General features: G+C 34.6%; 1 protein-coding gene across 26 annotated transcripts in view; it reads left to right on the top strand.

Moving 5' to 3' along the window:
• Nucleotides 1–26,645, top strand: part of VPS13B (vacuolar protein sorting 13 homolog B) — an 807,303-nt gene that overhangs the window by 217,718 nt on the left and 562,940 nt on the right. For all 26 annotated transcript variants that reach the window (XR_011570715.1, XR_011570716.1, XM_070803099.1 and 23 more), the window contains 2 exons: nucleotides 9,170–9,304; nucleotides 10,092–10,265. Coding sequence is in view for 24 of the 26 variants with exons in the window: in XM_070803099.1 (XP_070659200.1) it covers nucleotides 9,170–9,304; nucleotides 10,092–10,265 (309 nt within the window). In the remaining 2 variants the exon portion in view is untranslated. The remainder of the gene's footprint in view (nucleotides 1–9,169; nucleotides 9,305–10,091; nucleotides 10,266–26,645) is intronic.

Here is a 26,645-nt window from a genome sequence, read left to right as displayed (position 1 = left end):
TCTTGGTATACCTGTTTGTCCTTGCTTGCGCACTCTTGTTGAGACTTCCACTTCCCTCTCATGTAATAAATCTCCCTCTTATCTTGCTTTCTCCTTTTATTCTTCCCCTGAAATGATAATGCTTAGTTTTTATTACACTATCAACCATTTAGAAGCTCTTCGCTACTATAAAATGTGCTCTAATAACTTTGCTAAGATGACAATTCTTTCAGTGTGTGTTTTAAAAGAATTTGCCTTTTTCCTCTACAGAAACTTTTACTCTTTGTTCATTATCTTGTGATTCTTTTTATTTTTGTGTGTCTGGAATGAGTCCAGCCTGTTTGAGTGACCTTTTGTTTTATTTTATTAAATTATCATTTTTTAAAGCCTGTAACAAAAAGGGCAGTTCTGTGGGTCCTTACAATCTCCACTGTTTTTTTAGAGGCAATCATTTGTGGCTTATTCTTAGTTCAGTTCAGTTCAGTTGCTCAGTCATGTCCGACTCTTTGCGACCTCATGAATCGCAGCATGCCAGGCCTCCCTGTCCACCACCAACTCCCAGAGTTTACCCAAACTCATGTCCATCGAGTCGGTGATGCCATCCAGCCATCTCATCCTCTGTCATCCCCTTCTCCTCCTGCCCCCAATCCCTCCGAGGATCAGAGTCTTTTCCAGTGAGTCAACTCTTCGCATGAGGTGGCCAAAGTATTGGAGTTTCAGCTTCAGTATCAGTCCTTCTAGTGAACACCCAGGCCTGATCTCCTTCAGAATGGACTGGTTGGATCTCCTTGCAGTCCAAGGGACTCTCAAGAGTCTTCTCCAACACCACAGTTCAAAAGCATCAATTCTTTGGCACTCAGCTTTCTTCACAGTCCAACTCTCACATCCATACATGACCACTGGAAAAACCATAGCCTTGACTACATGGACCTTTGTTGGCAAAGTAATGTTTCTCCTTTTGAATATGTTATCTAGGTTGATCATAACTTTCCTTCCAAGGAGTAAGTGTCTTTTAATTTCATGGCTTCAGTCACCATCTGCAGTGATTTTGGAGCCAAAAAAATAAAGCCTGACACTGTTTCCACTTTTTCCCTATCTACTTCCCATGAAGTGATAGGACCAGATGCCATGATCTTAGTTTTCTGAATGTTGAGCTTTAAGCCAACTTTTCCCTCTCCTCTTTCACTTTCATCAAGAGGCTTTTTAGTTCCTCTTCACTTTCTGCCATAAGGGTGGTGTCATCTACATATCTGAAGTTATTGATATCAAGGCAAATTCTAGGAATCAGCAAACTAAAATGGACTGGAATGGGTGATTCTTAGTTATTTACCTCTAAATTTCTAAATAAAATGCTTATATTGAAGTTTTCTTATCTTTTCATGTTTAGTTAGATTTTATAATACTATCTATACATACTATCTATTACAGTGACCCTAATGCCTTAAAATAGCATAAGTTTACTGTTTTATTACAGTTCTGTAGTTTAAAGTCTAAAATGTTCTTGTACTAAAATCAAGGTGTCAGTAGAGTTGTGTTCTATGAAGCCTCTAGGAGAGAATCCATTTCCTTGCTTTTTGCACCTTATATAGGCCACCAGCATTCCTTGGTCTAGTCCTTACGCCCATTTTCAAAGCCAGCAAAATGCATTTCTCTGGTAGTGCTTCTGTCATGACATGTCTTTCTCTGACTCCTATCTTCTGCTGCCTTCTTTTAATATTTTTAAAAACTCTGATGTTTACATGTGTTCCACCTGGATAATGTGGGATACTCTCCATATTTCAAAGTAGCTTATTAGTAATTTTAATTCTTTTTTTTTTTTACCTTAATATTCCTTTGTCATGTAAGATAGCATATTCTCAGATCCTGGGATTAGGATTCAGGCTTCTTGAGTGATGGTGGGATGGTATTATCCAGCCTATCAAGAGGATTTAGCTTTTATGGGCAGTACTTACTATAGGCTCTGTTCTTCTGTTCTCCTAAGTCATCTAATTATATCACAGGTTTTGCTTAAGTATATATTCAGTGTTAATATGTTATGGGCATGTATATATGAAATATACTGTCTAAATGTTTTTGTTATGTAATTTTATCCTTGGGGTTAATAACTTAATATATTTATCATGATAAATATAAAATAATAGTATAATTATTATTACCTAAGTTTTCTGATCCCAGTATCTATTTACCTGAAGTTCCTTTTCTGTTGTTTTTTTATCTCTACTTTTCATTTTAGTGATTTATGCCTAGTTTCTGGTGATCCCTCATATTGTAGAATAAATTTTATATAGCTAAAAATTGGAAAATAAATTGGAAACCTGTTTGTAAGGTTGAAGCTTACTGAATGGCAGGTGTCATTTTAGGAGTATTGGACACTTATTCATGTTTTCGGAGGTGAGGGGATAATGAGTTATCAGTATCTGTGGTTCACTTTTCTTGGAGTGGCCAGTTTTCATAGAAATCCTTCCATTTCCTTGCTGCAGGTTTTAACTCTAGTATTCACGGTTCTTAGAGAGTAAAAGAAAAGATTTCATTATTCATTACATCTACTTTATATTCATTTTTAGATAGTCTCCCATTTTTAGTATGCACCTCTTTCCTTTTTAGTGTCCCTTAGTTCATTGTTCTTCTGGTTCAACTTCTCCATTGTTGGGATGTGAGTGGGATACTTGCATTGCTGCATGGATTAAGGCAAAGGATCTGTGGTCATTAGATAGACTTTCAGTCACTGGTCATCTTTTTGGCCTCATCTGTATTCCTGCCCTCGGAACTACGTGGCTTCTTTAATTCTTACCTTTCCTGGGCTTATTGCCAATCAACTTGCTTCTTAATGTGGTAACTCACAAGCACTTTTCTGTAAGTCATCCTGTTGCTACTTGTTCATCAATATCGATCTTCTGAAATTTTGATGACACTGCTTGTCTCTTTAAGAGTTTCACTTTTAGCTCTTATCTTTCCATTTTCATTTCTTTGTTGGTATTGGACCCTAAAAATTAAGGCAGAAACAGAAATAAACTTATGTATCACTTGATCCTTAATGTTTTACTTCCATTCAGATATACAGGTTATTCTCATTAGTTTATGTTTTAATTTATCTGAATGATCATACTGAACACTGAGGGGTTAACATGTCTGTGAGGTTAGGAGAATTATGTTGGATAAAAAAGATGGTGGGCACTACTATTCAACATAGTTTTGGAAGTTTTATCCACGGCAAGCAGAGAAGAAAAAGAAATAAAAGCAATCCAAATTGGAAAAGAGGCAAAACTCTCACTGTTTGCAGATGACATGATCCTCTACATAGAAAACCCTAAAGACACTACCAGAAAATTACTGGAGCTAATCAATGAATATAGTCAAGTTGCAGGGTATAAAATTAACACACAGAAATCCCTTGCATTCCTATACACTAACAATGAAAAAACAGAGAAATTAAGGAAACAATTCATCATTGCAATGAAAAGAGTAAAATACTTAGGAATGCTGTTGCTGCTGCTGCTGCTAAGTCGCTTCAGTCGTGTCTGACTCTGTGTGACCCCATAGACAGCAGCTCACCAGGCTCTGCCGTCCCTGGGTTCTCCAGGCAAGAATACTGGGGTGGGTTGCCATTTCCTTCTCCAATACTTAGGAATAAATCTACCTAAAGAAAGAAAAGACCTGTATATAGACAACTATAAAGCATTGATAAAGGAAATCAAAGATGATACAAATAGATGGAGAAATACACCATGTTCGTGGATCAGAAGAATCAGTATAGTGAAAATGAGTGTACTGTCTACCCAAAGCAATCTATAGATTCCATGCAATCCCTATCAAGCTACCAATGGTATTTTTCACAGAACTAGAACAAATAAGTTCACAATTTGTATGGAAATACAAAAAACTTCGAATAGCCAAAGTAATCTTGAGAAAGAAGAATGGAACTGGAGGAGTCAACCTGCCTGACTTCAGACTATAGTACAAAGCTACAGTCATCAAGACAGTTTGGTACTGGCACAAAGACAGAAATATAGATCAGTGGAACAAGATAGAAAGCTCAGATAAATCCACGCACCTTTGGATAGCTTATCTTTGACAAAGGAGGCAAGAATATACAATGGAGAAAAGACGATCTCTTTAACAAGTGGTGCTCGGAAAACTGGTCAACCACTTGTAAAAGAATGAAACTAGAACACTTTCTAACACCATACACAAAAATAAACTCAAAATGGATTAAAGGTCTAAACATAATACCAGAAACTATAAAACTTCTAGAGGAAAACATAGGCAAAACACTCTCTGACATAAATAACAGCAGGATCTTCTATGACCTACCTCCCAGAGTAATGGAAATAAAAGCAAAAATAAACAAATGGGACCTAATTCAACTTAAAAGCTTTTGCACAATGAAGGAAACTATAAGCAAGGTGAAATGACAGCCTTCAGAATGGGAGAAAATAGCAAACGAAGCAACTGACAAAGAATCTCAAAAATATACAAGCAGCTCATGCATCTCAATACCAGAAAAATAAACGACCTAATCAAAAAATGGGCCAAAAAACTAAACAGACATTTCTTCTAAGAAGACATACAGTTGGCTGACAAAGACATGAAAAGATGGTCAACATCACTCTTTGTCAGAGAAATGCAAATCAAAAGTACAATGAGGTACCATCTCACGCTGGTCATAATGGCTGCTATCAAAAAGTCTACAATAAATGCTAGATAGGGTGTGGTGGTAAGGAACCCTCTTACACTGTTGGTGGGAATGCAAACTAGTACAGCCCTATGGAGAACAGTGTGGAGATTCTTTAAAAAACTGGAAGTAGAACTGCCATATGACCCAGCAATCCCACTGCTGGGCACACACACTGAGGAAACCAGAATTGAAAGAGACATGTACCCGTGTTCATCGCAGCACTGTTTACAATAGCTAGGACACGGAAACAACCTGAATGCCCATCGGCAGATGAATCGGTAAGAATGCTGTGGTATATATACACAATGGAATATTGCTCAGCTATTAAAAAGAACTCATTTGAATCAGTTCTAATGAGGTGGATGAAACTGGAACCTATTACACATAGTGAAGTAAGTCAGAAAGAAAAACACCAATACAACATATTAACGCATGTATAGAGAATTTAGAAAGATGGTAACGATAACTCTATATGCAAGACAGCAAAAGAGACACAGAGATAAAGAACAGACTTTTGGACTCTGTAGAAGGTGAGGGTGGGATGATTTGAGAGAATAGCTTTGAAACAGGTATATTAGCATATGTGAAATAGATCACCAGTTCAGGTTTGATGCATGAGACAGAGCACTCAGGGCCGGTGCACTGGGATTACCTTGAGGGATGGGATGGGGAGGGAGGTGGGAGAGAGTTTCAGGATGGGGGGACACATGTATACCATGGCTGATTCATGTCAATGTATGGCAAAAAGCACTACAATATTGTAAAGTAATTAGCCTGCAATTAAAATAATTAAATTAATTTAAAAAAGAGAAAGAAGATGGGAAGAGAATCTGAATTAATGGTGTACCACAGGACTGAGATTGTGTGTTGAGTTAATATCATTCAGAAAAATGCTAAAAGGACAAGAAATAACAGTGTATTATTTTATACTAAATTGTATTATGAAAATTCAGTATTTTTAGGTTATTCTATTGATAGTATATACCATGTGAAATTGTATTTCAATTGCAGTACCTTAAGGATTCCTTCTTCCCTTCCTCTAGTAGATTTTGATAGCAATATTTGAGTAAATGCATACGACACTGCTTTGTGAAGTCATTATGTCAAATATAAGATACTGTCACTGTCTGTAATTGTTCTGTTGACTCATATCAGATGACTATACAACTTTCCAAAATTTTGCACCTCTTCCCTTTAATTAAGTTCCGTATAAAATTCAGATTTCTCAGAGTCAAATACCTTGAACAATAACTGCAGTCTTTGGCCTCCACGTGAAACAGTAATTAATAGTGGCTTGCCTTAAGCCACATAACTACTAAATACATAATACTACCTATATCTGAAGCCTTGATTTTTCAGTTTCAGAGTTTTTGGCCTTTTTGTTTCACCATTTCGTGTTCCTAACAGGACGATTTCCTTTCACAATTTTAGGAAGCAGCATTCATGTAGCTTGAAAACAATGTGAGGGGTGCCCTGAGTTGTTCATTGCCAAGACTCTTCCTTTATCTCTTCCTAGTGCGTGTGTTTGGGGTATTTTACAAATTTTGGTTTGATGGTAGAGTGGAAATAAGCCAAGTTTATTTTTAAATTATTTTTATGAGTACTATTTCTTGTTTAGAGCAATTTTAGGTTCACAGCAAAATTGAAGGGGAAGTCTGAAGTTTTCAATACAGCTTCTGCCTCCGTATCAGTTTACATAGCTTCCCCCAATATTGACATCCCTCACCAGGGTGGTATATTTGTCACAACTGATGAACCATGTTGAACATCGTATCACTTAAGGTTCAGAAATTATATTACTAAGGTTATTTTTTATTAGCAGCTTTTCTCCATTGTTGAAGTGTATCAAGAGATGACTATAATTATCTTTTAAAAAATCTGAGGTTGAGCAATTAAAAAAAAATTTAGGAAAAAAATTTTCTTACAGAGAAACTATACGGGATGTTTTAGTTTATAAAACATTTAAAAATATCTGAGAAATTTAATGATAATTAAAAAGCAAAATGAATTCTTGATAGTTATAATCTAAAATAAGATGCTTTATACATGTATGTCATTCTTATCAGAAGAGATTTCAGTCAAATTATTTTTTATTGAAATATAGTTGATTTACAGTGTTGTTTCAGTGTTTCAGGTATATAGCACAGTGATGCAGATAAATATATATTATTTTCTATTATTATAATATAGATTATTAGATTATTGTAATAATCTAATAATAGATTATTATAATATTGAGTATGATTCCCTGTGCTATACATTACAGCTCTTCTGATAATACTCTTCAGAATCTTATCAATATATACAGCACAGAATAGATACTAACAAAGACTTAGACCTTTCGTTTGAGATTCAAGGTAGAGCCCTAAACTTGGTGTAAACTTTGTAAAAGAAGCAGTTTATAAAGTAATTTTTAAAAAAGCCATGTTTGTCTATTTTTAGTTTTGCAGCCAACTGAACTATTTCAGTTCTCGCCCTTGAGAGAATCTTTCATTTGCTCTTGCCTCCTGATTATTATCTAGATTCTTCAATTTTTTTTTCCCAAAAAAACTGGTGTAGAATAAGAGTCTGACTCTGGGTGCTTGAATTAGAATAAGGTATTATTCCATTTTGTATCCCTCTCATCACTTAACATAATGATTGGCACAGGGTAAATTATCACTGATTATAACTTGTGCATCCACAGTAGATGTTAAATACACTGAGGTAGCTCAGCTTCCTTTCTTAGGAGGAGAGAAGTGATCCAAGCCTCCTCACTTTCTGACTTGAGCGTGGGCAAAATCCTTACTTCTCTAAACTTTGGTTTTCCTGAATATGAGATAGAATAGTAATAGCTACGTCTTTTTTTCTGTCTTTTGATATGAATAAAAATAGCAAATTAGATGTAGTGCATGGCACTTTAAGTGCTCAATGAATGTTAGGTGCTGTAATTAGCACTACTGCTACTACTGCTATTACTATTATTACTGTTACTGCTCTGTTTATGTCATATTGTAGGCATCGTTTAACTTTCTGAAATACAACTTCTTAGTTTGTTGGTTCATAGATTTTGAGAATTTGATAAAAGCTGATAAAATCATAGAAAAGATGTAAGTACATAGCATTTAGACTCCTGCTATGAGGATAATAGGTTCAAGTGGTGAATATTGGGAAATAGCAACCAAATTGTTACATGTTCTTGTAACAGTCAAATAGAAATGAGCAAATTTAGAGTTTCTTCTGAAGCAAAGATTAGTATATGAGAGATGTTTCTCAAGATGATGTCCTTTAACTAGTGCATAACCATGTAGTGTTTTAGTGAATTTGCAGGCTTCCTGGGCCACATTTCACAAAGACTCTATAGGCTTCTTGAACACATGGGAGTTTGAAATCAAAGATTTTGGTATAATGTTTAATGTATCTGTCATAAAAGTTCATAGTTTTCTTAATTCTTCATACTTAGTTCTCCTTCATGAAGTTTCACATGTGAAGGATGATACATATTTGATTGGAATGTGGAATGGGGAAAAGAAAGCCTCTTTTCATGAGTATTGGTGAAATGAGTGATGAAGTTTTCTGTGTTAAGATCAAATTGTGTTAAACACCTCAGTTCTTCCTCTGCTGTAGGACTGTGCAGAGAGAAAATTACTGAACTCCTCTAATCCAGTGTATCCCAATTTGTAAAAATGAGAGAACAATGGCATTTTTATTACCACCCTGTTTTGAGGATAGTATAAAATGTGTGGATAACACACAGTCCTTTGGCATATGTTAATGGATTAGAGTTCTTCACATTATCATCATTTTTTGTTGTTTACAATAATGTTAGTGTAATGTTCTTAAGGTTTCTCTGCCTTTTGAATTCTTACCTAGGCTTCAGGGCCAAAATGAGTTTCTCCTCTTTGAATTACATATTCCCTACCAGTTATGTCTTGGTAATTGTTTGCTTCTATGCTTTATGTCCTTCAGCAAGTAGCATACAGTAGAAAAGATAATGCTCACTTTTTTTTATTAATTGATATAGAATCCCTTTAGTTTCTTTTAGCTACAGTTGGCATATCGATTTTGCTTATAAGCTATTGTATTTTAACTTAGGAGCTGTTTTGAGCTATCTTGTTTCTCTCTTTGCATCCTACCTGACCACGGTATTTTGAGGAGTCTGTTTATACAGGTAGTTTCATGCTAAAATTAATGTCTCTGCATAAGTGAAAGTCAGTTTATAAGTTAAATTTGTTTCAAATTGAAAATCTTACTCTATATTCTAAAACCAAATGTGATTCTTTTTTTAGTATCCATATTTTTAAACAACTTATTTGTTTAAAATTTGCATAAGTATAGTTTTAAGAGTTCAACCTGTTTGTTTTAAAATTGCATCATTTTACCTCCTAAACACTAAACTGTGAAGCCTGACACAAATACTGTAAGAACATCTGAGGTAGATAATTAAAGTATAATTAAGTTTAAATGCCTCGGTGAAGGAGTATAAAAATTATTTAAATTCAATCGGCTAGTACATTTGCAGTTTTCTTTTATTAGGTGTGAAATCTAAGAATCCCCTGCCAACTCTTGAGGGCTCAATCCAGAATGTTGAATTGAAGTACTGCAGCACATCATTGGTCAAATGTGCCTCTGGGACCGTGGGATCAATAAAAATTTGTGCCAAAGCCCCAGGTATGTGCAGCTGGACCGTGTAAAACTTTATTGCCTGTATAGGAGAATTGGCCTTGCGTTTTACAAGGAGCGTTACTGAAACAAGAATTTACTCATTGTTCCTATGAATCAGAGGTTTTAAATTTTTTTATTTTACTTGAAAAAAATTGTTAATTGTGCCAGGATGATACTTCTTGACATTAATAAATTAATTTTTACTTAAGAAAAAAATATATTGCATGGTTTTAAGAATGGTTATGAGGGAAGAAAAATTAAAGGAAAGTTTATTCTTATACTTTTTGGGGTAGAATAGGAGGTATAGATGTATATGACACTTAAAAATTAAATTAAAATGTTGCTAGTATAATGAAATTAAACAGAAACCGCAGCTGTTTTTCAACTTAAGGTTGTAATTGACTTTGCCTTCCTTCCAATACTTTATTTCATAGTATTTTCCTTAAACTATTTGTTATTTAATTTTTTCCAATGTGGATTAAATGTCTAGATAAGTTTAAAGAGGTACAGATTCCCTCGAATATTTACAATACAGTGTGTTCATGTTGTTTTATTTTATAAGCTTTTCTGAATGTGTTCTACCTTCATCAAGTAAATACTAAAACATTTTAAGAGTTAAAAATGCATTTAATTTATCAGTCATACTTTTTAGAATATAACTAAATGTACAACTAAAATTACCAAGTGTAAATAGAAATTTTATATTGTTAGTATACTTTAAAATCAAGCATCCCCAGGCTACTCCTATATATTTTTTTTGATAACCTTCTTTTTCATACATCTGTCTGTTCAGGTGACAGTGGAAAAGAGAAGTTGATTCCATTGCTTCAGGGTCCTTCTGACACTAAAGACCTTCATAGCAGCAAGTGGCTCAATGAGAGCAGAAAGCCAGAATCCCTTTTAGCTCCAGATTTGATAGCCTTCACAGTCCAGGTTCCACAGTGTATGGACTACTGCCACAGTTCCGGTAAGTACACCATTATTCACTTGTTTTGAATTTTCTTTTCCAGCAAGACTTTTAAAAAAGGCACTTTCTTTCCTTCTCTCCTTTCCTTACCTTCCCTCCCCCCCACCCCTCATTTTCATCCATTCTTCCTCTTTTTTTCATTTGTGTCCATTGGGATACACCCTGCAGTTATCCTCTTTGAAAATTCAAATGAAGTATTTTGTATCATTTTTGATAAATGATGTATTTACAAACAATAATGATTTTATTCTATTTTATTAAGAGATAATTTCTTTGTATGTATAACAGTTAACTTCAGGTTCAGCCACTACTAAATCCAACTGAATTTTAAAATATATCATGTAATACATAGAAAGGAGTAAAAGAAATTTAAAACGTTGCAAAGAGAAAATATTTTTCTTGGGATAGTAGCACTTTGTGACCCATAGTTTGCCATGTTAAAATAGGGGTTTGAGCGTTCTGTGTATTTACAAGAGGGAAAAGATATTGATGGTGTAAAAAAAGGAAAAACACACAGAAGTAAGGCTCTTATTTCTTAGAATTAATTTTTTTTAGAAATTCTTTGCCTAGAATCTATTTCATTTTATTCACTACCGTAATAGCAGATCCACACCTCTCACGATGAGAGGAGATATTAGAAGGATCAGTGAAGCCTGGGGATAAAGAGGTTGGTAAGGAGAGCCTGACGTCAGCAGTGAGTTCAGTTAGTCACTATGTCGTTAGTAAAGCCAAGACAATGATGCTGGAGATAAAATAGCTAGATAGATATTCTTAAAGGATCAGTGGTCTGAATTTCTTCTTTAGAATTAATTGGCCAGTGAGGTGATTTCAGATAGCTGCGTTAAGAGTAGAACTCAATTAATAATATGTAACAAATACTGTAGCTTATAGAAAATGTATTAAACTTGAGTTCAAAGTAAGTTCACTTTGACTAAGTTCAAAGCAGAAACCATGAAAAGATTTGTAATTAGCTAGACAGAGATTGGGTGAACTCCGGGAGTTGGTGATGGACAGGGAGGCTTGGTGTGCTCTGATTCATGGGGTCGCGGAGAGTCGAACACGACTGAGTGACTGAACTGAACTGAAGACAGAGATTATATGGACTGAATGTTTGAAGCAGTGCACATATGCAGGGATGCAAAACCATTTGAAAGCAGAATTTGATATAGTAGCCTTTGTAGCTGAATGACATCCACACTAGAAACTGGAAATTAGTATTTGAAAGGTGAGTCTGAGAACCCCTGAATCAACATTCTTTTGAAGAGAACTCCTCACAAAGACATTTTCATCTTGATGAGGATGAGTGTGGAACCCTAAGGAAAAAAATGTAAGGATGAGGCCACTACCCATCCTTTACGGGTTGAAGACTTTACCAGTAGTTTAAGGTAGGGGGTGGTAAACATTTTACTAAACATTTTACTAACATTTTGGGCTTTGTGGGCCATATGGGCTCTGTTTCCATTCTGCTGTTTTAGCACACAAAAAAAGCCGTGAAAAAGTGCAAGTTCTATCTGACTCTTTGCTCAGTCCTGTCTGACTCTTTGCAGCCCCAAGGACTGCAGAGCTAGGCTCCTTTGTCCGTGGGCTTTTCTAGACAAGAATACTAGAATACTGGAGTGGGTAGCCATTCCCTTCTCCAGGGGATCTTCTCAACCTGGAGACTAAACTTGGGTCTCCTGCACTGCAGGCAGATTCTTTTTACTGAGCCACCAGGGAAGACCAAAGATAGCCATAGGTAAATGAATGGTGTGACTGTGTTCCAGTAAAACTTCATTCACAAAACAGGAGGTGGGCAAGAATTAGCCTTTGTGGATCATCTACCCCTTCATTGGGAAAAATGATTAGTGGTTAAATCATGCTTTTTTTAAATGCCTATTTAATCATTATTCTTTGAATATGCTATTGGAGAATCTCCTTTTTATAATTGTCCAAATAGTAGTTTTTGGTAGGTTTTGTTTTCATATCATTAAATCATTAAAATGTTATTAGAATGACTAGACCATCTGGTTAGAATTTTGATACCTAAGAAGGAACTAAGGTTACTAGAATCTATTGCACATTTTTTTTTAATAGTTTATAAAAATAATTTATCTATTTGGGTATGTAGATCTTAGTTGAGGCATGCAGGAGCTTTGTTGCGTCACATGGGATCTTTCATTGTGGCTCATGGGCTTAGTGGCTCCATAGTATGTGAGATCTCTGGTTCCCCAACCAGGGATTGAAGCTGTGTCTCCTGCATTGCAAGGTAGATTCTTAACCACCACACCACCATGGAAGTCCCTACTGTATGTTCCTACATAGGATAGGGACTCTTCATTTTTTTGTTTTGCCATGTGTACCACTAGAATGAACCGAATCAAGCATATTTAGATAATACTCTGATCTTTCTAATAACAGTATTTGTATTATTTTTTGTAATCTAAATGCATATTCAGGATCTCAATATATATTTGCATTTTGAACCTTTATATAAAAGTAAAGTACTGTAAAAATTATACATATGATATTTCTAAGATAAACTTTTTTATTTTTTCTTCTTTTGAGGAGATTCATCTAATGTTCAATATAAGTGTTACATTTAGTGATATGTTTATGGATTTGCATGTAAAATTTTAATATGATCATGCATTTGGTTCTTTGAAAATATTCCTTGGGTGTGTTTTAATCCTAAAATATGTTTTTAGTTAAACTACATTCACATACTTTATTTAGGGTATTTTTAAATTTAAATTTTCCATCCATCTTGGGAACTGCCACCCACATTCATGGCTTAGGTATTTATGATATGGTAGTTATGATATGGTTATAAGAGAGCTCATAAGTATTATTTTTAAAAGCTATTTCTAAAATAATATTAATCTCACATTCCTGTAAAAAAGTTTAGAGGGTGTGTGTTTATCTGTGTGTGTGTATATGACTGATGGTATAAACAAGTTGTAAATAAATTTTAAATGAAGAAATAATTTATTAACAATCCTTTACAAGTTTATTGAAATATAACCTTTTCAGCAAGTTCTTTCCTAGCCACTGTATATAAAAACTTTTTTCTCTCTTGTTTGCATATTTGTGCATACTCAGAGGTAAAGAATTCGCCTGCCAATGCAGGGGATGCGGGTTCGATTCCTGGTTCAGGGAGATCCCCTGGAGAAGGAAATGGCAACCTACTCCAGTATTTTTGCCTGAAAAATCCCATGGACAGAGGAACATGGCGGACTGTAGTCCATAGGGTTGCAAAAGAGTCTCACAGGACTTAGTGACTAAACACACATTCACACTAACACATTTTGTTTTCTTACTATTCTAAAGTTTTTCTTATCACACTCTGTCATAATATATAAATTACTGATTTGTCTTGTTGAGCTTTTTTTTTTTCCTGCTGTTAGAATTTAATGTTTTATTATGGCTGGAATTTTTTGTCTTTCTTGATCACAGATGTATTCCTAGTGTCTAGAACAATATCCCACAAATAGTAGGCTATCAACGAATATTTACTGAATGAATGAGCAAGTAAGTGATGATTGTATTTGCTTTTCTTTGGTTTTTGAGGCTGGAGCACCCATGAGTCATTACTAATGTTTGCTTCAGGAGGGGGAAAAGATTCTGGATAGAATTCTGAACTCTTCTAGATGAACAATTAAGGGAAGCACAAGTAATCCCTGCTGTCTTTTTTAGAGACAGACCGTCCAAAAGAGGTTGTTAATGTGCTTTTCGATTGATTTATATAATTTGAATGAGAGGTTTTGGAATGTGGCAGATGGTGTATTTTAGAGGAATTTGGTGATCATTCTGATTGGCTTCTGATTATCACGGTATCCTGTGTGGAAGACAACTGCTTTTGTGCATATGCTCCTAAATTGAAAGGGGTTATTGAAATTGGGGACCAGATAGTGTTGTGAATATTATTGAATATATTAGGAAGTGAGTTTTGAGAGAAGCTCACTCAGGATAAAGAGGCAGAGTTTTTCGACTGTGACTTCAGAATGTGAGAAAATGAACAACTTTTTAAATGGGATTAAATATAATTGACTAAAAGAAGTATTAACAGTATTAATAAAACTTATTATGGACACAGTATTTTGAAACTTATAAATCACTTGCATGTAAGTTTTTCATTTTGTTTACAAAATAAGACTGTTTTCAGCACAACAAATTTAGTTTGTCTAACAGAGGAGGAAATTGAGGCTCAGAAATCGTCCAAATGTTTAACAAGTCAGACTTTTATTCTGAATATGGGTTTTCTAACTGTATAATATTTTTCCACTGTCTGTTCCACCAAAGAGGCTTGAAATTGTCCAAATGTTTCTGAAGCAAAGAATCTGAATATGGGTCTTCTAAATGTAATATTTTTCCACTGTCTATTCCACAGGTTATTTATTATTGTGTCTTTTATTCTTAACATCCATATTGTAAACATTGTACCACCCAGCCTTATACATTCTTAACTTTGAGAATCTCCTTCTTTCAGTTCAGTTCAGTCGCTCAGTCGTGTCCCACTCTTTGCGACCCCATGAATCGCAGCACGCCAGGCCTCTCTGTCCATCACCAACTCCCGGAGTTCACCGAGACTCACGTCCATCGAGTCAGTGATGCCATCCAGCCATCTCATGCTCTGTTGTCCCCTTCTCCTCCTGCCCCCAATCCCTCCCAGCATCAGAGTCTTTTCCAATGAGTCAACTCTTCACATGAGGTGGCCAAAGTACTGGAGTTTCAGCTTTAGCATCATTCCTTCCAAAGAAATCCCAGGGCTGATCTCCTTCAGAATGGACTGGTTGGATCTCCTTGCAGTCCAAGGGATTCTCAACAGTCTTCTCCAACACCACAGTTAAAAAGAATCAATTCTTCAGCGCTCAGCCTTCTTCACAGTCCAACTCTCACATCCATACATGACCACAGGAAAAACCATAGCCTTGACTAGACGGACCTTTGTTGGCAAAGTAGTGTCTCTGCTTTTGAATATGCTCTCTAGGTTGGTCATAACTTTCCTTCCAAGGAGCAAGTGCCTTTGAATTTCATGGCTGCAGTCACGATCTTCAGTGATTTTGGAGCCCCTAAAAATAAAGTCTGACACTGTTTCCACTGTTTCCCCATCCATTTCCCATGAAGTGATGGGACCAGATGCCATGATCTTCATTTTCTGAATGTTGAGCTTTAAGCCAACTTTTTCACTCTCCACTTTCACTTTGAGAATCTCCTTCTTTAGTTCATATTTATTGTTGTTTAGTCACAAGAAGTTGTGTCCAACTCCTTGTGACCCCATGGACTGTAGCCTGCCAGGCTCCTCTGTCCATGGGATTTTCCAGTTAAGAATACTGGAGTGGGTTGCCATTTATTTGTCTAGGGGATCTTCCCAGCCCAGGGATTCATCCTCTGTTTCCTGCATTGGCAGTTGGATTCTCTATGGCTTAGTCACTTGGAAAGCCCTGACTTCATCTTAAATACTATCAAAAGAGCCACACTTCCATGATGTCACAGGAGTGCTTTGTCTTTGAAGTCTTAGCAGCTCCATTTTATCTTTTCCTTCTCCCCTCTTGATCACTTTCTCTATTTGACTGGCGCTGATTCCAGCGAAGGAGCTAAAAGCTCCTATGGGAGTCCAGTGCAGCCCACCTTCTGAATTCATTGCTACTATTCACAGGAATCAGTGGCACTTCTGTTACTTACATTTGTATAGATAAATAGAGAGACTAGATTCTTCTTCACTTCCTTCAGAAGTAGAAGTATGTGGTGACTATAAGTTGTGTATGTAAAATATTTTAAAATAGGTTCTCAACAGTTTGTCTTTTCTTTTTTTAAATATAAACTTTAGCTCTTCTTTATATGCTATATTTTGCCTATGATTTATAGCAGGTTCTGCTTGTTAAAAAGTTCTTTCTTAGTCTTTGTTAATCTGATCCTAATGTATAGATACATTTTCAAGTGCCTGCTATTTAGGAATATAAAATGACTACAAAATACTATCAGTTTAGGATCAAAGGGAACTGACAGGACAGTCATTCCAATTTATGAGTCAGTGTTAGCAGCCTTTTTGCTATGTCCCTCTTTTTCTCTGTGCTTCAGATTTCTTGGCCTTCTTTAAATTTCTCAGTGGTGATTATGATTTTGCCTATTCTTTTTTTTTTTTTTTTCTGTCTGGGATTCTTAAAACGGTCCTTACCCTTTTAACTTATCCCTCTTCAAATTTCAGCTTAGTGTTGAGGTCTTAGCTCACCTACGATATCTTCAAGTAAGCCCGAAGGCTGCTTTTTCTCTTCTCGCCTTCCCAGTTTGATTAAGTATTTCTGTTACATTCATTTTCATAATTCACTGTATATTTCTTTCATAGCACTTAATGACAGTAGTATTTATGTAGCTGTGTGATTTGAATGCTGTCTGTCTTCACCATTTGACAGTTCTCCGAGGACAGAGTTAGTCACTGGCTGCTTATCATTTTATCTCCAGTACCTAAAATTTCCTGACATATAGGAAATTCTTAGAAAATCTTTTATTGAGTGAATGAATACATGGATTATTATGACAGATGGTCAAGGGTATGAATATATTTGACAGATAAATAGTAGGTTCTTAATATAATACATGTTAAGCATCTACCCTCTTTTCTCCCTGTTTCTTCCTCTTCTCCAGACACACACACACCCACCAACACACACACCCACACACACCTCCCACCCCCCATTGGAGAGAATACCTACCAGTATCTTTCTTTGGTAAACAGATATGATTAGTATTATGTCCTCAGTTTGTTGGACTGAAGTTTCCATTTATTAGTCTTATAAGTGACATGAAATAATGTGTGTGTGTGTGTAGTATGTGCATGCACATGTGTGCTCAGTGGTGTCTGACTCTTGGCAACCCCATTGACTATAGCCTGCCTGACAGGTTCCTCTGTCCTTGGAATTTTCCAGGCAAGAATACTGGAGCAGGTTGCCATTTCCTTCTTTAGGGGATCTTCCCAACCCAGGTGTCAAACCTGTGTCTCTTGCATCTCTTGCATTGGCAGGTGGATTCTTTACCATTGAGCCACCTGGGAATCAACCCTATATATACCTGACAAAACTTATTATCTTATGTTTCATTGGCATTTATGTATGATCATACCTTTTCCATTGAAACCTTCATCTCTCTTGGCCCTCAGAAGTTATAACACCTGATATCTTTTGCTTTTTTGTACATACTGTGAATGGCGACAATGACTGCTCTTTATTCTGGACTAGCTTTTAAAGGATATTTATATAGTGAACAGTATTGAGAGATAGATCCAGGGTCCCTCTGGAGCCAATGGAGTGCCTGCTTACTGCCCATTATAAAAGATTTGGTTCCTCAACACAGGGTTCATTTCTCCTTTTTTTATTTGAAGTAGTGTTGATTTACAGTGTTGAATTAGTTTCAGGTACAGGATTCATTTCTTATAATGCATTCCACTGCATGTGAAGTCATCTACCCGGATACATCTTTGTTGTTTCTCTGTGAAACTGGAGGGCAAAAGGAACTTATATAAATATATATGTTGATACTCATGCTGCTTGCTGGGCCATGAGTAATATAGTCCTTTGTCTGACTCAGGAGTCTCCTGTCTTCCACGTCATTCATTATAGTTCACAATTCTTGACACTAGTGCAATATAGTCTGTTGGTTCTCCTTACTGAACCATCTTCATTTCCTTCCTCAGATGCGTTTCTTTCCTTTGTATCTTGAGTATATGTTGTTTTTGATAGTGTGACCAGTCCTCTTCTGTTTATTTGATTTAACCAACTGTGTGTGTGTGTGGGTGGGTGCGTGTGTGTGTGTGTGTGTGTGTGTGTGTGTGTGTTTAGCAGCCAACCCTATGTGTTTATCTCTGTGTCCATTTATTTTCTCTTGAGAGCCAAACTCCAAATTTTAACCGCCTCTTGAACATTGCCCAGTGGATATTTTACTGTTGCCTAACATGTTTAAAGCAAAACTCAGTGTAGTTTCCCTCATCCCACCTGATACTACATCATTCACTTTCAGTTAATGGCACTGCTGCTGCTGCTAAGTTGCTTCAGTCGTGTCCGACTCTGTGCAACCCCATAGATGGCAGCCCACCAGGCTTCCCCATCCCTGGGATTCTCCAGGCAAGAACACTGAAGTGGATTGCCATTTTCTTCTCCAGTGCATGAAAGTGAAAAGTAAAAGTGAAGTCGCTCAGTCATGTCCAACTCTTAGCAACCCCGTGGACTGCAGCCTACTAGGCTCCTCCGTCCATGTGATTTTCCAGGCAAGAGTACTGGAGTGGGGTGCCCTTGCCTTCTCCAGTTAATGGCACTACATACCTCTTAATGATGAAAATTTAAGCACTAGGTTAATTGCACCTTCTTTCTCCCCTGCATATGGTAGATGTTCCACAAAACTTTTTTTTTTTTAAACTGAGTAGTCCAAGATAAACAGAATAAATTTAGTCACTTCCATGTGATTTGCCTTCATACTTCCATGCCATGTTTGAAAAAGTCTCTTTTAAAATTTAATACAATCCTTCACATAGCACAAATTATGGTGTATTTTCCAGGTATTTATTAATGAACTTCTATTTAGTTACTACTTGTCTTGAACTTTTGTGCCGCTGGAAATTAGAGTTTTTCACACAAGCTACTGTTAAGACACTGTTCTGTATTTTGTAATGTTAATAAATTTATTAATTTCATTTATTCCTAGAAAATTTCATCTAATTGATTTTGTTCACCATTAAGGAAGATGATAATCTTTTAAAATCAGGCTGTAGTTACTTTTGCAAATAAGATGAACATGCTGTATTTGCTTTTAACATATAAAACTCAAAAAAACTATTTCTTTCTAGTACTAGAAAAACAGAATTAAATGATTTTGAGGATATATAAAAAATCATTTAAAACAACTGTACCTTAAAATGTCATTTAATTTATAAGATAGTTTAAGCTGAACTTTCTATTCCCTGGTTTTAATCAATTTCAGAAATTATTTTATCTTTACTAGATTGGCCTGTATTAAAAGTTATTTTATATTCTACCCATAAAATATGTACTTTTGATTGTAGTTTTTGGGAAGGACAGTCACAATTCTGTTCTCTGGAAACTCATATTTAAATTGGGGAGATAGTTTTCTTTCCTGATTAAAATATACCAGCAAACACACACACTCTTCTTTCACCATTTTTAGTTGGTTGGTTAGGATATGGATTGTTAAGTAATCTTTAAAACGAAGACAGTATATTTTGGATTGTAAATTTTAATTTGGGAGAAATGTTTTTTGTTGTTGCTCAAAAAAATTCTTCTCATAATGTAGAATTAAGTAAATTGCCTTGAAGTTATATTTTTAGTATTTTTGACAGGATACATGAGTCAGAATGCTTATATATTGTAGCAATTAAAGACAATTCACATTTGTGGTTTGGGCATAAACGTGTAAAAATTATACCCATCTATCTTGTTACATTTCCTCTCTGCTCCCCGAGGACTTTACTATGTACTTTATCTGTGATTGCTGCCAGTTTTCTATCATGTTCCCACTGGGCTTCTGGTGCAAAAAATCTTATCCTCTTGATGACAGAGCTTGCCTGAATGATTTCATGCTCCTAGCATTTTTGTTCACGGGAATTAGGGGCAAAATGTAACTACAGCTGAACAGAGCGTCTATTTTTGTAATTTTGGAGTTTAGGCTCTGTTATTGGAACTAAATGAAGAGATGCAGGTGTTCTCCAGTCCAAGCCCTTTGGGAGTTTTGATGGTAGATGCTTGAAAAGAAAATGCATGTGTTTCCAGAGTCAAACAGCAGCTGTGAGACAAGGATTTATGTTTTTCTCAGAACTTTGGGATTTCAAAATGTTACATTTAATCACAAGCACAGAAAGGGGAGCAAATGTTAAAGATGTTACGCATAAAAGTAAGTTTACTGATTTCTTTACCATATGAACTATTTGTGGGAATATAGGAGCATGGTGATTTTTAATCAGAATATAAACAATTTTTAAAGGATTATGATAGTTACCAGGACATAGCCTTTTGAGAATGTTACATTTGTAGCACAGAGAATTTTTTATCCTGCTAAGGATTATGCATTTTTTTTTTTCATTTAGACAGATACACAGATACACATACATATACAATGAAAGGTTTGATAAAATTTTTGCCAACTGCGTTTTCATTATAACTTTTGGGGCAGAAGTTTAAAAAAACATTTTATATTAACATAGCCCAAGGTTTTTAAGTATAAGAAAAAAAAATTCTATCTAGCATAGTAATTAAGGGAATTTTGCACATATATAAATCTTATGTTTATCTGTATTACAGCAGATATACATTTAAAACTTTGTTTTCTTTTTCAAATCATGAAGTTTGTCTTATGGTTGATTCATCTTTAGCTAAGGAAAACTCCCATATTTCTTTGCTACTCATATTTTACGTTTTATTTTTTTAAGTAAAATTATTCACTCATTCAACAAATTTTTTTGCAAGTTTTCTGCGTATAGAAATAAAATAGTGCATCAAAATCTCTACGGTAAAGAAATGTATGATATGTTGAGGAGATAGGCATATAAACACCAAGAGTAAATCAATGAATAAATGAATGAATGACTTACTAAAACAGCTTATATTTTGAGTGCAGCTTTACCCATTGTAAGCTATATTACTTTGAGCAAATTAAACTCCTGAGTATTGCTTTCTCATCTGTAAGATGAGTGTATTTTTATCTGATTGTTAGGATTGTTATGTACATTAAATTACACACTCTGTCTTCAAGTCCATTGTAATTGTAAAACATAATGCAAACTCTAAGTATTACCTTTATTCTGTCCAAAGTAGTTTAATCTTTGTTAATCATTATTTTTATTGAAGGCTCATGGTTTTTCTCTTGAATCCTTTTCTTTCCTATCATGTTCTCTGTATGTCAGCTGATCCCTGTTCACTTTAAATTTTCCTCCAAGTTAACTGTGTAAACCTGTGTTTCTGAAGCTACAAGCAGATCCTTTATCTAGTCCCAGGATTCTACCTTCTTCCAGATTGAAATGTCTGCTGGGTGGCATAATAGTAGGAGTCAGAAATAGTTCAGTAGCAACAGGAAATTACTTTGCTTGCTTCTTTGAAAGGTCCCATATTCTGGAAGAAAGGCAATGCAAGGAATCTCTTGAGCCTTGTGGGTGACCAGTTGTTTTCCTTATTTATAGCACAAATTCAAAAATTTGTATTTTTTTTACTGCTTGTGTAGTAAAAAGAAACTGGTATTCTGAGTAAGTGATAGCTTCATTTGTAAATTATTATATAAGAAGTATTTTACATTGTAATGAGCTTTAAGGAACTTCAACGTAAAATACATAATGTTTTGTGTATTTTCAATGGATCAAAAAGCTAACATTATTACTTCAGTTTATTTTTATATTTTAGATAATGATGTCTGCAAAACGAGTTTTTATTTTTATGTGTTCTGTGTAGATTTTGAAGTTAGCTGTATAGTAGCTGTCATATTGGTCAAATGAGATGTAGAAGCCTTAGTGAACCACTAGGAGTTGATTTACAAAGCAGGAGTAAATTACCTATCACTTTTTGCTACTTGCTTCTTCCCCTAACTGTTGTATCCCTTCTAGAAGAAACTTGATTCCAGAGATAGCTTTTGCATCTGTTCTGTCAGCACAGTATTCACAGCAATCATCCTTACGCAGTTAATTCATTTTGTAAATAAATGATGATAGTTGTCCATTAATGTGTTAAGAATTTAATCACTTATCTAAGATTGTTTTGTTTTAATTTCACCTTCTTCTAACTTCTATCCTCACTCCTCCTCTTCTTTCTTCTCTCTGTGTCTCCTCTCTTCCTAATTAATAACCTCCTTCTAAGCAGCACCATATCACAGGGCAAACAGGCATAATTCTTTATAGGATTCTTTCCGCATGAAACTGGTCAGGATCATAACAAGTACATATAAGTATTTGGTAAATACAGACTTGTCCTAAGGAAATGATTTTTGCCTTTTGATATAATCTTTTTGTCTTCAGGCCCACATCATTTTATTTCTAAATTGATCTGTGGGGGGAAAATTTAGTCTGGCTTCACCCTGTTAAAGAATGTTTTTAAAAAGTGAAATCTTGTCTCTCGTATATATATATATAGATAGATATAAAATGGACAAATGTTAAAGATTATTATCTCATATAGGTATAAAATGAATGAATTTTAAAGATTATTAACATCATTGTCAATGAGAGAACCAGTCAGGTGTTACAACTAGATCAAAGAAGAGTTTATAAAAAGACATTTCTAGATCAGTACTACTGTAATAAATTTGGAAAGGACACAAAACAGGCTCCTTCTGCAGTGAGGGAGGGAGGTCATTTGTATTTCTACCTGACAGAATTTATTTGCATTTGTAGTGAATAATTCTTTTGCATTGCTATCGGTAATCTATCATTTAGAGATTTGTAAGAGAACTCAAAGGCAATGATAGGTACAGAGTCCCTCTAAAATCAGACTCAGATAAACTCTGAAGGTGTACTCCGAACAATGCAGAGCTCTTCATTGAAACACAATTTTTTCCCTATAAGCCTTATGGAATTCCAGATGGCTAGGCTATTTTTAGCTGAGACTGTTTAAGTATAGAGGCAGGTCAGAAGTAATTTTGTGAAGCAAATATTCAGTACATGGAAGAAAAAGTAAAGGAAAATAATACCACCGGCAGAGGGCAGTGATGAAGTTAACAGTTTCCTCTCATCAAAGGATACATTGATTGTTGAAGAATTCTGGGCTAATTCTGCAGACCTTAATTTGAATTTAACTTTTGAAATCTTGTCATATTAAGTTCCCTTCAACCAGGTGCTTTGTTAGTATCTGCAACTAAAAAAGGCCTTATGTTTATTTATTTTGTTAATATATAAGATATTTTGACCTGGTTTTAAAGTAAATAACGTGTTCTAACTTATTAAAAGGCTTTCCTGGTCAAAGTATTGATACAACAAAAATTTGAATACCTTCTCTCTATCTCATACTGCTTTAAGTATTGAGAAAGATGATTTCACACACACACACACACACACACACACACACACACACACGGAGGAAAGAGGAGTTGTTGAACCTCACAGAAGTAACCTTTGCTTGATTATGACATTTTTATTTTACTGGACAATTGTATTTTTTCTTTAAGAATTAAATGTTTTATACAGTATTATCTAAATTATAAGAAGCCTTTCTTCAAATGTGAAAATTACATCTTATCTGATATTTTCCACTGAAGAGATGGGATTCTGAAATACTGTGAAAGTGTTTGTAAGAATATAGTAGACAGAGTTGTGCAGAACTCAGTTATAAATAAATAGCAATAAAGAAAATAAAAAATTCATCACAGGAAGATGGCATTTCATTTCATTTACATTTAAATGATTACATTTCATTTTTACTTAAATGAAAATGGGGTGGGACTATTAATTTGTGCAAACTCTCCAGAAATCAATTTAGCAAAAGTTATTAAGGACTTTAAAAATGATTATTAGTCATAATTATACTTTAAAGACTATATCATTAAAGGAGTAATCCCAGATGCACTTAAAGACTTGTATTTAAAACATAAGTGTAATCATATCAGTTTACTTATAATAATCACAGATATTCCTTGTTGTCCAGTAGTAGGGAAATTATAAAGATAAATTTAAAGAAGAGCATCTTTGAAATCAAGCAATAGAAAATATATATCATAGAAAAATGTTTATAATAAAAGCTATGTGGAAAAATGTTAAACCTATATATAATAAAATGTGGGTTTAAAAAATTTTCTCTTAATATATGTATATACATATATATTTACATATATTACAAAAATTAATTTTTAATAATGATTATCAGTGTTTTATGGGATTGTGAGTCATTTCCCATTAATATTTATAGTCATAGGAAGAGTATTTGGTATTTTCTGCCAACTGTATGCTTAAATATTTCTTTTTGAAAATGCTTATTTTCAACTCTTTTATGGATTATTATGATTATCTTGCTCACAATTAAGCATTCTTACACATTAAATCATATACAATCTTTGATATATAAATAGAATTTCACTTTGAAAACAACATGTGTGTCCTAAAATATAGAGTTTACAGCTTAGTTTTTATAGATACTTTGGGGGGTGTTAGTGTATAGCTGAATAAAATAACAGATTTTAAGAGGGCATAATTTCCATTTCTCAAATAGTTTCAGTCTTGTGATTAAAATGTTTGAAATGATTTTATTTTTCCTTTAACTTGTTTTGTATTTATTAAGTGTCTTCCTATTCAGCCCTATCTGGGATCATTCTACACAAAAACGCTGCAGTGAAATTTGATTTAAGCTTGCACTTCTGAATTAGCTCTTTGAATATTTGAATGGTTAGGATATTTGAATACAGATGTGAATATTTGAACACATAAGATCAAAGAATTGTCATAGTTAAAATTCAAGGCCAACTCAATAAATTTCTTCTTAAACTCGCAGTGAAGTTGAAATACTCTTTTTTAGTGAAAACTAGTATAAATGAGTACTCTAAAAATAGTACTTTAATGGAAGAATAAATAAAAAAAATCTTCGTATCTATAATTGTTCTGTTTCAGGTAAAAGTAGACTTATGCAAAAGGAATACTAAAAAGATACTTTTAGAGAGACAGTTAAAGATATTCACTGGCATTTCACAGACATTAGAGGTTGATAACAATGTTGCTTTTTGTTGTTTTACTGTCATTTCCAAATAGTTAATTTTATTCTTCATTCAAGCATAATTTATGATTATTAGACATGATTAAGTTTACTTCTAGGGATTCCTAGGTGGCTCAGTGGTGAAAGAATTCACCTGCCACTGGAAAGAATGCAGAAGAGGTGGGTTTAATCCCTGGGTTGAGAAGATTCTCTGGAATAGGAAATGGCAAACAATTCCACTATTCTTGCCTGGGAAATCCCATAGACAGAGGAGCCTGGTGAGCTAGAGTCCATGGGGTCTCAAAGAGTCAGACACGACTGGTAATTTTCTGAAGTTATGAGTTCTAATTGATGAAAGGCAGACAGAGCTTGGTGAACTGTCTTTGGGAAAAAGGGAAATTGATGGGCCTGAAACTTTCTAATATGGTAATGAGCAGTCACTGAATGGAGAGGAGGAGGGAAGGAAGAGTAGACAACAAGCAGTTATTAGGTAAGAGTTTTAAAAGATTGATTTTATATTCTTAAATCATTAATTGTCAAGTATCCTTAAAATAAGATTTTGTTATAATCAGTAATGCAGGGTAGAATACATGTTTTTTAATGTATTTTATTTATTTTTTGTATTATTGAAGTATAGTTGACTTACAATGTTTCAGGTGCACAGCAAGGTGATTTGGTTATACAAATACACATATATTATTTTTGAAATGACTTTCCATCATAGTTTATTACAAGATACTGCCTGTAGTTGCCTATGCTATAGAGTAAACCTTTGTTGCTTGTTGCATATCTGTTTTTTAATTTGAAATCTAGCATTCTGATTATACTAAATCAAACAAGTGGAATCAAACTGTAACTTTTTTAGTTAGGCAAATATTTTTTTAAGTTTTCTGAAATATATATATTATACATATTTAAGTTTTTGTACTACACTTGATAAAGGCTTGAGAAAGAACAACAACAAAAATAGATGGAGAACATAAACTTAATGAAATGGGAGCACTGAATATGAAATAGAAAAAGTGAAACAAAATAGATAAAAGATCATCATATAGCCGTTTTTGGTTTTTTTTTTTTGAACATGACTGCTTTCTCTGATAGTGATGTTGAGCATCTTTTCATGTGTTTGTTATCCATCTGTATGTCTTCTTTGGAGAAGTGTCTGTTTAGTTCTGCCCATTTTTTGATTGGGTTGTTTATTTTTTGGAATTGAGCTGCAGGAGTTGCTTGTATATTTTTGAGATGAATTCTTTGTCAGTTGCTTCATTTGCTATTATTTTCTTCCATTCTGAAGGCTGTCTTTTCACCTTGCTTATAGTTTCCTTTGTTGTGCAGAAGCTTTTAATTTTAATTAGGGCCCATTTGTTTATTTTTGCTTTATTTCCAGTATTCTGGGAGATGGATCATAGAGGATCCTGCTGTGATTTATGTTGGAGAGTGTTTTGCCTATGTTCTCCTCTAGGAGTTTATAGTTTCTGGCCTTACATTTAGATCTTTAATCCATTTTGAGTTTATTTTTGTGTATGATGTTAGAAAGTGTTCTAGTTTCATTCTTTTACAAGTGGTTGACCAGTTTTCCCAGCACCACTTGTTAAAGAGATTGTCTTTTCCCATTGTATATTCTTGCCTCCTTTGTCAAAGATAAGGTGGCCACAGGTGTGTGGATTTATCTCTGGGCTTTCTACTTTGTTCCATTGATCTATATTTCTGTCTTTGTGCCAGTACCATACTGTCTTGATGA

Source organism: Bos indicus, chromosome 14 (assembly GCF_029378745.1).
Source record: "Bos indicus isolate NIAB-ARS_2022 breed Sahiwal x Tharparkar chromosome 14, NIAB-ARS_B.indTharparkar_mat_pri_1.0, whole genome shotgun sequence".
Lineage (NCBI taxonomy): Eukaryota > Metazoa > Chordata > Mammalia > Artiodactyla > Bovidae > Bos > Bos indicus.
The sequence above is the reverse complement of the archived record's forward strand: the minus strand, read 5'-3'. Positions and strand labels throughout refer to the sequence as shown.